General features: G+C 45.9%; 2 protein-coding genes across 5 annotated transcripts in view; both read left to right on the plus strand.

Moving 5' to 3' along the window:
• The window catches only part of HMGXB4 (HMG-box containing 4), a 29890-nt gene extending 19558 nt beyond the window's left edge, over positions 1–10332 (plus strand). For all 3 annotated transcript variants that reach the window (XM_042993137.1, XM_042993138.1, XM_042993139.1), the window contains 6 exons: positions 598–662; positions 2157–2262; positions 2711–2880; positions 7644–7766; positions 8260–8391; positions 8680–10332. In XM_042993137.1, coding sequence (XP_042849071.1) covers positions 598–662; positions 2157–2262; positions 2711–2880; positions 7644–7766; positions 8260–8304 — 509 coding nt within the window. In that variant the 3' untranslated portion in view covers positions 8305–8391; positions 8680–10332. The remainder of the gene's footprint in view (positions 1–597; positions 663–2156; positions 2263–2710; positions 2881–7643; positions 7767–8259; positions 8392–8679) is intronic.
• Positions 10333–13674: 3342 nt separating this feature from the next.
• Positions 13675–16376, plus strand: part of TOM1 (target of myb1 membrane trafficking protein) — a 44729-nt gene continuing 42027 nt past the window's right edge. Inside the window, exon 1 of one of the 2 annotated variants that reach the window (XM_042993141.1) lies at positions 13675–13833. In XM_042993141.1, the coding sequence (XP_042849075.1) occupies positions 13782–13833 (52 nt within the window). In that variant the 5' untranslated portion in view covers positions 13675–13781. The remainder of the gene's footprint in view (positions 13834–16376) is intronic. The other variant, XM_042993142.1, reaches the window with a different exon arrangement.

The following is a 16376-nucleotide window of genomic DNA, read 5'->3' on the forward strand; positions in this document are numbered from 1 at the left end:
CCGCCACAGACCTTGACAAGTCACGTAACCTCCGCAGATCTCATTTGCCTGATGGGTACAGTGGCTTCACAGCCTTCTCATCGAGGTTGTTGTGAGGCCCACGTGAAGCACCGTAGCAGATAGGAGCGCTTTATAAAGCATGACCTTGCTGTGCCGATGGAAGGGCAGCGTTACGCTTCTCAAGGGTTGCTTCTGGGCTGCTCGAGGGAAATTCCTCTTTGGTTCTCCGCTCTCAAAACTTGGTAAAAATCTAACGTTTTCTATCAAATTCTACACAACACATCTTCTTTAACCCAAGTTGATAAGCTCTGTATAATGAGGTCAAATTGAAAGACCCCCGAAAGAGGCTGAAGGGATAGATCTCTGGAGAATAGGTGTGTGAGAATTTGAGCCTATCTCATGACCACCCAGTAGCCCCTTCCTTCCCTAGAGAAAAGAATCAAGACAAGTGTTGGGGTTTTAGTGTGGTTTTCTGAAAGAACCTTGTGCTATTTAAATCTGAGCTGGGAAATCCTTCTAGTTTTTGCTCTTATCAATCTTCTGTTTGATTTATAGTCCAACCTTTACTGTGTCGCGTTTTTTGCCCTTTCATGCCAGACTTCGGGGAACTCAGTAAAAAACTGGCTGAGGTGTGGAAGCAGTTGCCAGAAAAAGACAAACTGGTAAGTACGCTTTCGTACGAACGCAGTTTTCATTGCTTTGTGCCTTGCAAAATATGTAATTCTTCTGTAGTCCATCAAGCCAACAGTGAAAATGGTGAAAAAAAATTATAGATCAATAGAAAATGGTTTGGCAGGGGCGCCTGGGTGGCTCAGTCAGTTGTGCGTCCGACTTCAGCTCAGGTCATGATCTCATGGTCCGTGGGTTCGAGCCCCACATCGGGCTCTGTGCTGACAGCTCAGAGCTTGGAGCCTGCTTCGGATTCTGTGTCTCCCTCTCTCTCTGCCCCTCCCCTGCTCATGCTCTGTCTCTCTCTGTCTCAAAAATAAATACAAACATTAAAAAATAAAAAATAAAAAAAAAATTGAAAAAGAAAATGGTTTGGCAGAGGACATTAACACTGGCTGGTGCCAGTTTACTCTAGTGTGGATTTAACTGCAGGGAGGCTATCTTTTCTAGCCTCATCTAGTTGTTTTCCAGCAGCCTTCCATTTGAGCCAAAAGATGACCTGAGTTGGGGAGTGATGAAGGGTTAAAAGAGAATCTAAGATCAGACCCCTTTCCTGCAAACAGCCACTGGTCAGTAAAGGTCCGAGAACTGAGGAAGGTCATCTGCATCATGGTTACTACAAATGAGAAAAATATGGGCTGTGTTTACTAGGTGAGTGGCTTGCAGGCCATCATCCTCATCAGCCAATACCAAATAATATACCCTCCTATCAGGAAGCCGGCAACACAATGATAACTAGTTCTACTGAAATCATTCACAGTCACTTTTCAACTGGGTGATGTGACGGTTGGTCTAGGAACTAGAATTACCGTCTTTCTTTACAGCACAGCTCATCTGGGTGAAGCAGTGAAATTATTGTCACCTGGGTAGGTTATCTTTACTTTCTGTTTTCCATGTCATTGTCATCCTGTTATTGGCATTGCCAACCAGCAGGTCAGAAGAACTATTTGGACCACATGGACATCATACCGAGCCAGGTGTTTACCCTATGATTTTCCATTTCGACCTCCGAGTGATCTCAAATCTCTGCTGAGACCTAACCATTAGCATGAAGGAACGTTTGCAGTCCTGTACTTAGGTATCACTGTAGTCACCATCTGAAGCCTGTTTGGTAACCCTCGGCGTAAAAGTTAGCATTAAGAGGCGCCTGGGCGGCTCAGTCAGTTGAGCATCCAACTTCCACTCAGGTCATGATCTCACAGTTCGTGAGTTCAAGCCCCGCATCGGGCTCACTGCTATCAGCAGTGAACCCGCTTCGGATCCTCTCTACCACCCATCCCCCTCAGCCCCTCCCCTACTCATGTTCTTTCTCAAAAATAAACATTAAAAAAAAAAAAAAAAAAAGTTAGCATCAACCCTCTGTCTGCCCCGCTCCAGGATTTCCTTTCCCTTTCTTTTCTTCATTCTCCCGTTCCGTGACTGCTTTCCCTTGTATGTTTTGTCTGGATTCATTTATCGTAACTTACTTTGCCCTGATCTGATTGCAGATTTGGAAGCAAAAAGCTCAGTATCTGCAACACAAACAGAACAAAGCAGAAGCTACAACTGTGAAAAGAAAAGCCTCCTGCTCGGAAGTTCCCGTGAAAGTAAAAGGTAGGGGCTCCGACCTCTTTTCCTGAGAGCATGGTGAATTTTGCTTCCTAACCAGGAAATTGGGAGTGCAGCCTATATCAGAAGCAGATCTTGATACCCACATATTATCACTGAATATTATAGATTGCAAAAAAAAACAAAATTAGAAAATATAAATCAGAAGTCAGCAAACTTTTTCTATAAAGGGGCAGGGAGTGAATATTTTAGATCTTGTGAGCCATAGGCACTCTCTGTCACATATTCTCCTTTATTTTTTCTACAACCATTTAAAAATGTGAAGCCATTCTTAGCTCACAGGCTATGCAAGAACACGTACAGATTTGGCCCACAGTGCACAGTTTTGCTAAGGCCTGGTATAGGTCGTAACAGAGGGACATCAGGAAGAAGATTTTTGTGGTGTTCCAGGCCATGGGTAAGCTTTATCTCTCTATTTTGTCTCTGTTCTCAGCTTCCTCTGCAGGAGTACTGTCTCCCCAGAAGAAATCCCCACCCACCACCATGCTGTTACCAGCCTCGCCAGCCAAAGCCCCTGAGACAGAGCCCATTGATGTCGCTGCTCATCTACAGCTGCTGGGAGAGTCCCTAAGCCTCATTGGACACCGCCTGCAGGAAACCGAGGTGAGTGGCACTATAAGCATAGCTCCAGTTTCTGGTACGACGTGAATCTGTTTGCTCCTTCCATGTGCACCCAGCGAGCAACTACTACTCTTTTGTGCGAGATTATGCCAGGTGCTAAGGACAGAGTGACAAGATACGTCCTCGTGAAAACCCCTAGAGATAAGGAATCTACTGGCTGTCAAAGTCTACCCTTACCCCATCCTATTGAACAATGGCACAAAAAGAAGTTAGGTATTCTATGATTTTTTTTTTCCCAATTTTTATTGAGATACAATTGGTCTATAATCCTGTATTTTGATTTTTTAAAAATGCAGTGGAAAAAGTGAATACAAATCCCATGGAAGTTTTGATCATTGGTACTTCTAAGAGAGTTTCAATTTTTCTGCACAATTCCAGTAAGGTCTTAAATAGAGTAAATTGTATAGGGGATTAAGGCTTCCTCTACTTCTTTGAAAATAAGTAGCAAATAGGGAAATTGAGGTTCTCAAGCTCTTTATTACTGCGTGCTTGAATTATACAGTGCTGTGTGCCCTAGGGAGATCTTTGTCCTTTTAAGCTTCAATTTCAAAATCACTTAACCTGAAAAGCTGTCATGTTCCATTTCTATTACCATATTCAATTTCTAATCATATTACCCCCTTGGCTAACCCAGTCGTGTAGTATTTCACTTTTCCACTGGGTCCTGATAGGACATTTCAGCAAAGAAATCAGTCTCCACTACTAAAGCCATAAAAATCAGTGTAGGAATATAAAACTATTCACTTGCTTCTCTGTGGAAGTTGAACTGTTATTCAACAAATAAAATGCCAAAGGCCACAAAAGATGAAGGTTACCTAAGTTTTTTGGCTAGTTTTAATAACTTAGCAGATTTCAAAACAACTGGGGTATTTTCATATAGACTCAGATATTTAAATGGATGTAGATACTTCAAGAGTAAAATGTTCTGGGATCCTTACTTATTTTTCGTATTTAATCATTCTCAATTTCCTAAAGAGTTAAAAATAAAAATGATTTGTTGTATGCACCTTCTGTATTCCAGACTTCCCCTGGTATTTCCATTTAGTTTAGAAACTATTTGTTGAGTACCTAGGCATTATTTCAAAAACTTGTGGGGATAGGGGCACCTGGGTGGCTCAGTCAGTTGAGCATCTGACTTCATCTCAGGTCTTAATCGCATGGTTTGTGAGTTCAAGTCCCACGTCGGGCTCTCTACTGTCAGCACAGAGCCCACTTCAGATCCTCTGTCTCCCTCTCTCTGCCCATCCCCTCCCTCCGTCTCTCTCTCTCTCTCTCTCTTTCTCAAAAATAAATAAACATTTATTTAAAAAAACAAAAAAAACTTGTGAGAGTAGAAAATCTGACTTGCTTCCTGATGGTTTCCGATCATCAGGAAACTTACAGTCTCACTGGAAAGATAGAACATACATATAGTTAGCAATTAAGGGGCACGGGGGTGGCTCATTGAGTTAAGCATCTGACTCTTGATTTCAGTTCAGGTCGTTCGTGATCTCATGGTTCGTGTGTTTGAGCCCTGCATTGGCTCTGTGCTGACAGCACGGAACCTGCTTGGGATTCTCTTGCTCCCTCTGTCTCTCTGCCCCTCCCGTCTCGTGATTGATCTCTCTCTCTCTCTCTCTCTCTCTCTCTCTCTCTCAAAAATAAATAAATAAATAAACATTTAAACAAAAACAAGCCAGCTTCTGTGAGCAGCTGCTTTGAAAAAGTTACACATACATGGTGACCAGAGAAGGGGAAGACTCAGTATGCCTGGGTGGCTCAGTCAGTTAAGTGTTCGACTTCAGCTCAGGTCATGATCTTGTGGTCCATGAGTTCAAGCCCCATGTTGGCCCCTATGTTGACAACTCAGCACATGGAGCCTGCTTCAGATTCTGTGTCTCCCTCTCTCTCTACCTCTCCCCCACTCACGTTCTATCTCTCTCTCTCTCAAAAATAAATAAAACATTAAAAGTGGGGGGGGGGGGGAGAAGACTTGTGCAGGTTCTCTAGCCCCCTTTATGTAACAGTCTTATTGAGATACAATTCACATACCTTAAAGTTCACCTTCTGAAACTGTAGAATTTAGTGGTGTTCAGTATATTCACAGAACTGTGGCCCCATCACTACCATCTAATTCCAGAACATCTTTGTTACTCCCGAAAGGAGTCACAAGTCTGATATTCTAATTTTTTCCTAACGTAGTACATCACAATGGGCATACATCAAAATGACGTGCCACCTGAAACTACATACCACACTTCAAGGAACACTGGTGTCTACAAGTCACTCATTTATAGATGGGACACCAGGGGCCTAATAACGTTAAGTGACAATTACAAGTTGACACTCTGGCAGAGCCCAGCGTGCCTCACTCCTGACCTTGTCTCCCTGAGGCCAGCTGACGCGGTGAGAGAAGCTAGAGCCCAGTGAGAGTCAGGGAGAGTCAAGAGGGATTTTGTGAAAGGGAGGTGCTCTTCCAGCAGGGCCTGGAGGGATCTGGAGGGTTTTGTTTCCTGGAGACGTCGGAGAGAGACCTTCCAAAGCCAGAAAACAGTGCGCATCTCTGTTGCTTGGAATCGGGGTCTTCTACAGAGATGGATGAAAGGAGCCCCCCACTCCCACTTTAACCAGGTCTTCTAGCTGGTTTATATATCGGGACTCCACATCTGGGGTTTTTGTAAGTTTTTCATTTAAACCCCAGTTAATGAACATGCAGTGTAATATTAACTTCAGGTGTACAATATAGTGATTCAACACTTCTGTACATCACCCGGTGCTCATTGCAAGTGAGCTCCTTAATCCCCTTCCCCTGGTTCACCCATCCTCATCCCCCCCCCACCTCCCCTCCAGTGACCAGCGGTGTGTGCTCTCCATAGTTAAGAGTCTGTTTCTTGGTTTACTTCGCTCTCACTCTTTTTTTTCCCCCTTTGTTCGTTTGCTTTGTTTCTTCCATGTCAGGTTTTATTTGAAAAAAGGGTTTTACTGCTAAAATGATGACAATTTAGACCATCCTACACGTAAGATGGAGGAAGCCTGAAAATTAAGGCCGTAGCCCAAATTACAGAAGGTTTGGACACTCTCAAATCTTTATTCTCCGCTATGGAGGAACCGCAGGGATTTTTGTTGGTTTGTTTTGAGTAGGGAGGGATGTGATCAGCGCTCTCATTTGGTTTTCTCTGAAAGTATCTTCTGTTTTAGATTGGGAGTGACACCTGACTTGGGGAGAAGTTGTGTAACTGTAATGCAGTCCAGACATGACAAAGACTTGAATTAAGTCAACACATATTTATTGAGGGCTTGCTCTGTGCAGAATACCAGCAGTTATTGAGAAGATATGAAAAGGAATATGACAGGGTTCCTGCCCTCAAGTTGCTTATAATTCATTAGGAGAGTCCGACATAAAACATCAGCTATAATTACCTGTAGGGCAAAAGTAATGGAATAATATTATTAATTGCTAACTGGTTGATTGCTTACTCAGCCAACTTTGGTTCAAAGGGCTTTAAATCGATTCTTTCATGTAATTCACACTGCAGCTTTGTGGGGAGAATTTTTGTTCCCTCTCTTTTACAGAAGAAAAAAACAGATGTATGTAGAGAGACTAAGTAACTTGCTCTGGAGTTGAGCCCCTAAGTGCTAAAACAGAGGCCTGAATTCGGTGGCGCAACTCAAGGTCCACGCTCTTAACCCCTTGCTGCACAGCCCCCCTTGCAAGGAGGAGAGGGGAGGGAAGAGTGGGCGATGGCAAGGCCTTGAGACTGGACAGTTGTGTGAGTGGTGGTGACCTTAGCAGAGAAGGGGTGCTAGGAGGAGGGCAGGCGATTTCTCTTTACGGCATGTTGAGATTTGGAAACATCCAAACTGAGAGACCTAGCAGGCAGCCAGAATGCAGTTTGGGAGACGAAGATGTGTGTAATAATGGTAATAATTACTGATACTTTTTGAACACTTACCATGTACCAGGCACCGTTCCAAGTACCTTGTACCTGTTATCTCCCTCAATCCCCTCTGCGCAGGCTATTTCATGGGCACAGCATAGGAAGCATCTTGCCCCAGGACAGAAGCAGTGCGTAGGGGACCTGTCGGTCCTGAGCCCACAGCTCCTTCTCTGAAGGACTGTGCTGTGTCCCTGGCTGACATAGCCTCACAGGGCTTCTAGTTAAAGCAGATGATACAAGAGCTAGGCAGGGGCATTGCAGCAAGCAGTCTTATTTCTTACCTATTTGAATCACAGACAGACATTATGCATTGGGCAAGATGTTAAAATTTGAAATAAACCCCATTCACTTCTTTCTGAGGGTGAACAACTCAACCCAGAAAAGTGGGATCATCAGCTATCAAAAAGCCACGTCCGTGGAGAAGTGTGCGTATGTTTGTGTTAAATGTTAATGCGTAGGGCTGTAGACCTCTCAGTTCTCACACTTGAGCTCTGTGGAGTTCATAAGAAAAGTACTTTTGCACACATGACTTCCACAAATCTTCCCAGGAGCTCTCTGGAGTAGGGAAGTCCAAGTGACTAGCCCTAGGGTGCACAGAGGGTAAGATGGGGGAGGAACATAGAAAGGGAACTTGGGAATGTATTGTAAAAGTTTTCTTTTTAAACAACTTACAGAGTTCTCAAAGCAGATACCTTCCATTTCTGCTGCAAGTTGCATAGGACGGGCAAGACTTAAAAGAACAATGTGAGGAAACCAACCAGAACGCGGAGGGAGCGTCAGGAGTGGGACTCGATTACAACCTGCTCTCCCTTACTGCTCTCCTTTCAGGGCATGGTGGCTGTGTCCGGCAGTCTGTCAGTGCTTCTGGATTCCATCATCTGTGCGCTTGGCCCCTTGGCGTGTCTGACCACACAACTACCTGAACTGAACGGCTGTCCCAAGCAGGTCTTGGTGAGTTTTCCCTGTTTTCCTTGGCGTTTTTTCAGCCAGACCCCTCAGGAGCCACAGAGGCCCTGCCTTAACGAGCTCTATCGGGCACAGGCTCACAGGCTTCCTGGCAGATGGCGCTCCCTCCGTATATTGGCCCATGAACGTGGTACCGGGTTGCTGAATACATGCTGTGCTTTGCGTGCAACTAGAAAACGTGCCGTTTCCCAAAACAGTCCTTGGGAGAGAAGCATTCTAGCCCCTGAGGGGCCGCACCTCCTGTGTTGCCTATTTGCATGTCTATACACAGAGACGGAAGAGGAGGCTTCTGCTGCTTTTCCACGATGATTAATGCGAAGAGTCAGCAGAAAAGCTCCTAGGGGAGCAGACAGCACGGTGCCAGCTTCACTCTCTAACTCTCGGTTTCCTTCCTCCTCTCTCTCCTCTGAACAAAGAAACAGGTCTCAGGGAACTAAGGTAAAGTACTGTCAGCTGAACCTCTTCCCTTGTTTTGCAGTCAAACACACTAGACAACATTGCTTACATCATGCCTGGACTGTGACCTCGAGGAGTCCCGGGACAGAGACCTCATCCAACCCCATTGCTGGTTTGTGTATATGTGGATGCGCCAGATCACTGGTCTCCGGGTGTAGGTTTTAAATTTTTATATATATATACATATATATATATACATATATATATAATGTACAATATATACATAGGACTGTAACTACTTTGCTTTTAATAATTTTATGAAATGGCAAAGGTTTAGCCAAGAGGAAACCTTGGCATGAATATGGACTTGGGATTCTTTTTTCTCCTGTGGTGGATAAATCTGCCTTAAAAATCAATGTAACTTGGGGGCTGGGGGCTTGTTCTGGGTGCCAAGGGCATCTCTTTATGGACAGCTAAAAATGTGATTTTTTTCCAAACTCAGCTGTACCTCCAGACCCATCACTGACCACTTGCCTTACCTGTCTCACAGTCTGAAGTATAATAGGGAAGATTATGGGAAGATGCCAGTTGACTGAGAGAGTACAAAGCCTTTCAACTTGAAGTGACCTAGGCAGGAGGTGATAAAATCGTTCCCATCTTCCAGTCACTGCAGTGGCTTAGGTGAACTTCATAGGGGGTTCATTCCGTTTCCTGCTCTACCGGTGTCTGTGTCTCAAAATTTATTGTAATCATTGGTACCATTAGCAGCCTCAGTAGGGGCCGAGGAGTTACGTGAGCCCCAGCAGCGTGAAACACCTTGGAGAGGGTAAAGCTGTGACTACACAAGTTGAACATACATTGTGAGCTGACCCAGAATATTCCATCTGCAGAACTAATTGCTGGTATCTCCCATTGGCAGCATTTGCTTAGCCACCGAGTCCTCACAGGTTTTGCTGCTTAGTTGCTTGATAGTTGTGGAAGATGAACTTGGCCCAGCGTGATTCTTGGGTTCATCCAATTGGCTCCCCTGGTGGGCAGATACCCAGTGTTCTGCATTCCACACCTAAGTGAATTGCAAAAAAGTACTCGATTCTCATGTAGGTTTATTTATGTGCGCGTGTGAATGTGTGTTTTAATTATGTGTATTTAACTCTTTAAAATCTCTTAGATTTTAATTTATCCTGTAAATTTCTGTATATATAATTTAATAACAAAAGCCTCCACCAGCAACAGCACGTGGAAGACACAGATTTGTCATTTCTTCCCTCCTTCTTTCTTCTGATCTCCACTGAAAACTCCCAAGTCATTTACATTTTAAGGTATCATGCCTCAAAAAGGAATCATTATGTCAGGATTCTAATTCTTTATAATTCAATAATGTCAAGAAAGTAAAATTAAAAGGAATGTTACCATTCCCAGCTGCCCACTTTTCCAAAGAACCAGACGTCTGCTTCCCAGTTCCGAAGAAGACAGTTGAACGCTTGAGGGTTGTTTTCCAACTTGGTGTGAGGTTCCCTGCCAAAACTAAGCTCCGGGGGAACTGCGCTTTCTTCCCCTGGCCGAGGCACAGCACTACAGCATCTAAGTAGATCTTCGAGGACCCTTCAGCCAGCCTGCATCCTACTTAGTCCCTTCCCTTCTCCCCACCCGAGGGGTCGCAGGGCTTTGTTTCCTGAAGGTGCTCTAGATGCTGATTGGCCCTCAGCTCAGAGCCGTGGGGAAGTTTAATTGGGGAGACGGAAGGAAATGGCTGTGTTTGGGAACCAAAATCAAGAAGAGCAGATCTGGGTTTGATTTCTTGTGTCAGACCCTGTGCCACGCCTCATCTGTACCGTGGAAGCTTCCTGTTTGACACAGGGTATCAAGGAGGGGCCTTGAAGACAAGGATTAGTACGAAAGAAGTCAGTCAGTCCTACCATTGTCATTTGTGCACATGAATGAAATCCTGATGAGGACCTGCTTTTTGTTGGTTTGTTTTCCTTTAAAACCCAACCCTATTGTATTTGTATTTAAATTTGTACACATTTGTATGATAATCTGTACCTTGTGGTATTTGGTACTATTAGAGGAAAAACTTTGGATTCAGACCTTCTTGCAGTTTTTATATCATTGTTTTATTTTGTTTTTTAAATAAATTCTAGTGGTTTGATCCAAATCCCATTACAGTTGTATAAAGAAATAAAATTTTGTACTTATATTATTAAAAATCACATTTTTAATATTTGTAGTCCGGTCTCAGGTTATCTTTTCCCTGTTGCTGAGCAAGTTGCTATGAAATTCTAAAACCTGTCATTTTTCACCTATATTGTACCATGATTTTTTTTTTTTTTTTTAAGAAAAATCTCTATCTGGAATAGAGGCCAAGTTTCTGATCTTAGCCATTTTTCTAACTTACATCTTGCTCTGTCTCTATTAACTTTTACATTGTACAGTCTCTCGTGTTCTCTCCCTTGCAAACTAAAAACCAGTGACTCTGTAAGAGAAGCTCTATTCACTGGTAAATGAAATTGTGTGTACACTACAGTGTTAGCCTAACTCAAGAAAATATCAGTCGTGTATTAAGGGTCACATCTAAATCCTGTGCTTAACCATGATATATTTCATTGCCGTTTCGGTCCTGTCTTGACCTAATGAATGATGTTGGATAGGTCACTTAGTCTTTATGGGTGTCCAAAGTCCCACCAGTAAAATAGTGTTAAGGTCACTCCTGCCTCCAGGCCTGCGGCCAGCCAGCCTGACATGAATGACTAAAAATACTGTGAACATTTAATATGTGGAGATTTGACCTCTCTAGGTAAAAATTTCAATGTAAAGACAAGGTGTGACTAGTCCTACTAAATAGGGAAATATTCGGTCAATGGGAAGACTGACCTCTTACGAAGAGACTGCAAGAAAGAGACTGAATGACTCTTAAGGAGTGATTTGCATGTTTTCTCACATTCAGTCCTCCCACAAGCCTTCTGAGTATTCTCCCCTTTTACAAATGAGACCAATGCAGAAAAGTGCTTTGCCTGAGGTGGTACAGCTAGTAAAGGGCAAGGCCATAGCAGCACACTGGTACAGCTGAACTGGGCCCCAAGCCACTTGCAAAGTTGGATCGTGTATGGAAGGCCTCAGAATCCTTCTCTGTTACCTACGGTCCTGAGCAAATGGGATTGTACAAAAACTACCTGAAACTCTCATTATTCAGATGTTCTCTCGTCCTGGCTGGCTTTTACTACACAGGCCTCACCTTTCTTGTCGTACTACCGTCTTCCCACTTTGAAGGCAGAGGATCTTGACTTTCATCTAAAAGTACTTGAGGGGCGCCTGGGTGACTCAGTCGGTTAAGCATCCACTTCTTTGATTTCTGCTCAGGTCATGATCTCGTGGTTCATGAGTTCGAGCCCTGCCTCAGGCTCTCTGCAGTATGTCAGTCTTAGGGGACTTAACCATTTTTACCCAGAAGCAGGTGTTTGATATCAATATTACTAAAACGTTTAAAAAATTAAAACATATTGTTTACTAAATGAATTTGCTCCTTGCTAGCAAACGCTTTTATTTTATTTATTTTTTTTAATGAGCTCTACGCCCAACACGGAGCTTGAATTCAGGACCCGGAGAAAAAGAGCCACATGCTCTACTGACTGAGCCAGCCAGGCGCCCCTTAGCAAACACTTTTTGGTTTTTTTAGCAAACACTTTTAAAACATAGTTTTAATCAGTTTTGTACTACGTTTAATGTTTGCCATTTGTATTCCTCTCTGTTGGGTCGACAAATCCACATACTTCTAATTTAAGAGCTATGTAGTATTCTGTTTGCGTGGAATTGATATGATTCCGCTCCCTGTTTTGGAGTATGGGGGCTGTTTCAGCTTTTTTACCGTGAAGGATACAACTTATGGCTGTTTCATTCTTGTCAATAAAGCCCAAGATCTTCTGCCCACAACCACTTTAAACCAGAGTGGGGCAAGGAGGCAAAAACTTCAGATAAATCACCACCCAACATGGGCACGTGAAAGGCTGCCAATGGAAGAATCCAAAAATGCTAAATACCGTGTATGCGACCAAGCAATATGCTCAAATGAAGAAAAACATGGAAGGTGCCTGGCATGGAAGTCACCTTAAATGTATATCCTGCCCTTTATGGTCCAAATACCAAAGGTATTTGATCTAAGGTAGATTGGTTTAAATTTTAATGTTTTAGTCACTGTACTAGACAACAATGGTGAGCAAAGTGGTGACATAGTATCCCAGCCCCTCACAGAGTAGAGGGGAAGGGCATTTGTGAATAGGTCTCCTGGGCATTATTAAAACACTTCAAAGCACAGGAGCACATGACTTCCATAAAGTTTTTATATTGTACAGTAAAGATGTTCAGCCACTGTGTCTGCACAAACAGGTTAACGTAAGGAAGTGATTAAGTCCTAATTTAGGTCTTTCATCATCCCATATCGGTACAAACCATTTACTAGCCTTCCCAATTTAAAAATCACAAACACCGTGATCAATTAAATATTAAAGCACCCTGCAGTAGCCCAAACTACCAAAGCTGTGGTTATTGTGTCTTTTGGAGTGCATGTGATGAGAAGAAAAAACCAACAGATCAGATATGATCTAATGTGTAAGAGCAGTATCTAAAACATGGTACACAGGAGGGTTGAAAAGAGAATCTGAGAACGAGGAAAGGCCTTTGAAATGCTTAAAATTTTTAACTTGGGGTCCACTGCTGTTTCAGGGACCCCAGAAACTCCCTGAAGTTAAATTGTATCTCTGTATTTTTGCTGCATAAAGGCTTGTGGCTTTCTTCAAATTCTCAAAAGAACCTGTGACCTACAACAAAGTTTATACAGTCCTTGGTCTAATTCTAGCATCCAGCGAAAAATGAAAGCTCGCTGTTTGAATCACAGAGTAAATCAATGGCAGAAATGGGTCCCAGGCTCCTCTTGTGAGTACATCTGGGTGCATTCTGCCACTCTGGGCTCTAGCCCGTTCCTCGCTACAGTTCATGGAGTTGGTTCTGTGTCAAGGGATCGCAATCCCCTGGTGCTGGCCTCCAATTTGAGGTAAGCGAATGCGGACTGCAAGCAAGGTGCATCTTGCAACAGGGAGGCCCTGACATCAGATAGGAGGAGCTCTGCCAGGGCGGAGAGACAACAGGCCAGAGATGCTGTCAACCCCAGCGTTGGGGGCGTAGTCATAGTGAGGTCCTAACAGCGAAGACACTCGAGTAAGAACTGGTCCGAGCCTGCAGTGTAACCTTACCCAAGTCATTTCCCTGCTCCGAGACCTTGCTTGACAAGCGTAGAGCTTTAGGTCACACCTTTAAAAGGCATTGGGGGCGTGCCCTGCAGAGGCCACACAAAGCCCCCTCATTTGCCCCAACCCTACGTCGTGCGTGACGTCCGCAGGCGCCAGGAGAGCGGCAATGTGGTCGTCGCGCTCCGCCTCGGGGCGCCCGACCCTCCACGTCAGGGGCGGGGCCTGTGTCCCACGCTCTACTCCCTACGCCCCGCCTCCACGGGCGCCTCCTCGCGGACCGTCGGGCGCGTCACGTGACGAGTCGGCGGCGCTGGCGGTTGCTGTCAGCTGATTCCCCCGGTTGGTGGCTGGGGCAGCCGCGGCGATGGACTTTCTCCTGGGGAACCCGTTCAGCTCTCCGGTGGGACAGCGCATCGGTGAGTCCCCGGAGCCCCGCCGCAGGGCCCTGAGCACGGCCTGGGTCCCCCCCGGGCGCTTCCAGGTCCCAAGTCACCCTCCGGAGGGACGCTGGGAGGGGAACTAGGCTGGCGTGTCTCTCCCGGACCTGTCCCCGCCCAGTCTCCCGCCCACCTTGATTGACAAAAGCCCTGGTCTATCGGGAAGCCTCGGCTTGTGATGGATGCCTACGGCAGCCAATAGCTAGAAAGAGAGGGCGGGTCCGGGCGGCCGCGTCTCAGCCAATGGGAGGCTGATGGGGTCCCGAATCCCGGGAGAAAGTTTTGGGGGTTGAAGGGTCTGCGTGGTTTTGCAGTCCTTGAGCCCCTCGCCTGTCTCCCTCATCGCTCCCCTAGCCCGGGTCGCGCCGCCTGGGCTCTTGCCGTCTCTTTCCTGGCTCGCCCGACTCTCCGGACACGGATACCGGAGAAGGGTTAGAAGTCCATTCTCCCAGGATCAGGAGACTGGGGCTTGGCGTCTGGGCGAGCAACTTGCGGGGACGCGGCCAGGCAGCCCTGCTGCGCCCGGGGCCCGGCCAGACGCTGGCGAACCCGCGAGACCAGCAGCAAGGCGACCGCACAGTCGCAGACTCCCCGAGCTGGAAGCGATCTCAGGAGCCACCTGATTCCGCCTCCCTCATTTCTCAGTACTCGGCTGGGCCGGGCACCCTGGCCGGAGGCACAGGCTTACTCAGCCCAGGTCTCCTGACTCTCCTGCGCCCTGTTGACGGGAGACTGACTTACTAGCTCCGTGACGTTGCCTCCCGTTTCCTCGCCTGTGATTAAGGATGTATTAATGGTCCCTGCTTCCGTGGGGTTGTTGTGAAGGCTAAACTCGTTAATAATTGTAAAGTACTTAGAACCGTGCCTGGCATATGGCCACTGCTATATAAAAGAACGTGGTGATATTTATCATCCTTGTTACTGAGATACCACCAAGTGAGGGTGGGGAATCCCTGGAAATGGCTGGTTCCGTAGGTACTTCTTGGTCCCAATACTGGAAGGAACCCCAGGCCGTGGCCCAAACAGCTAACGCTTCTCCAGGGACTGTCTGGATGTGCCTTCTTGCATCAGGAAACCGGCCAGTACTGTGAACGTCTTCCTTCATCTTCTCGATGGTCTTTAGCATGAAGTCTAGACTGGGAAAATTGGATCTTTTAGACAAGCTTTCCATACTGGCTGTCCTGGAAGCCAAACCTCACTAAGTCCGTCAACCCGGCTCAGCAGTATAATAGGCACCATGGCGGTGTGTGGCTCTTCTGAGGTTTTGTAATCAAATTTCTCCCAAGAGGAGGCTGGCGTTCCGGGATTTATTTATACACCAGAGAGCTCCTGGACCAGAGAGAGGAAGCTGTCCTCCCAGGAACACCCTCCCCGCTCCCTGCCACCCACACCTCCCAATGAGTCATTGTTCTGGAGCTGAAAAGCTCTCCTCTCCTCTTAATTTCTCCAGCAACAGATACCACCACTTTCATCACATGCCAAGTTTGAGACTTCCTACCTAAAAAAAAGTCGGAGGGGCGCCTGGGTGGCTCAGTCGGTTGAGCGTCCGACTTCAGCTCAGGTCTGAACTTGCGGTTTGTGAGTTCGAGCCCCACCTCGGGCTCTGTGCTGACAGCTCGGAGACTGGAGCCTGCTTCCGACTCTCTGTCCCCCTCTCTCTCTGCCCCTCCCCCGTTCATGCTCTGTCTGTCTGTCTCTCTCTCTCTCTCTCTCTCTCTCTTTCTCTGTCAAAAATAAAAATTTTAAAAAATAAATAAAAATAAAAGTAAAAAAGTCTGACCTTCAAAGTTGGCCACATTTTCCTGAAGCTTTCTAGAAAAGCTAACCTGGGCTCTGGCCCTTAGCTGGTCAAAGAAAGCCTGTGGCAAGAAATACTCTGTCCAAAGAGAATACTACAAACTCATAATACCTTGGAGCCAGAACCAAATTTGGCTACTGGAAGAAGGGTCCTTACCCTGGCCGCCTTCTAACTCAAGGTTCTCATCAGGATTCCCTGGAAGACTTGTTAAAGACAGATGGCTGGGGGCGCCTGGGTGGCTCAGTCGGTTAAGCGTCTGACTTCGGCTCAGGTCATGATCTCGCGGTTTGTGAGTTCGAGCCCCGCGCCAGGCTCTGTGCTGACAGCTCGGAGCCTGGAGCCTGCTTTGGATTCTGTGTCTCCCCCTCTCTCTTCCCCCCGCCCTCAAAAATAAATAAACATTGAGAAAAAAAAAAAAAAAAAAAAGATGGCTGGGCTCCATCCCAGAGTCTCTGACTCTGTAGGTCTGGGGTGAGCCAAAGGCTATGCAGTTCTAACAAATTCCCAGGTGACACTGATGCCACTGGATTGGAAACCACATATTGAAAAGCTCCATTCTAGCCCATCTCCTTCATTTTCCACAGAAGGAGACAGAGGCCAGAGAGAAGGTGGAGACTGACTCACCCAGGCCCCCAGAGAGTTGGTAGTGAAGCTATGATGAGCTCCCCAGAACCAGTGAAACTTGAACCAAAGCTGCGGAGGCTCTAAAAGTGGAATGAAATGA

The sequence above is a fragment of the Panthera tigris genome, chromosome B4, assembly GCF_018350195.1.
Source record: "Panthera tigris isolate Pti1 chromosome B4, P.tigris_Pti1_mat1.1, whole genome shotgun sequence".
Taxonomy (NCBI): Eukaryota; Metazoa; Chordata; class Mammalia; order Carnivora; family Felidae; genus Panthera; species Panthera tigris.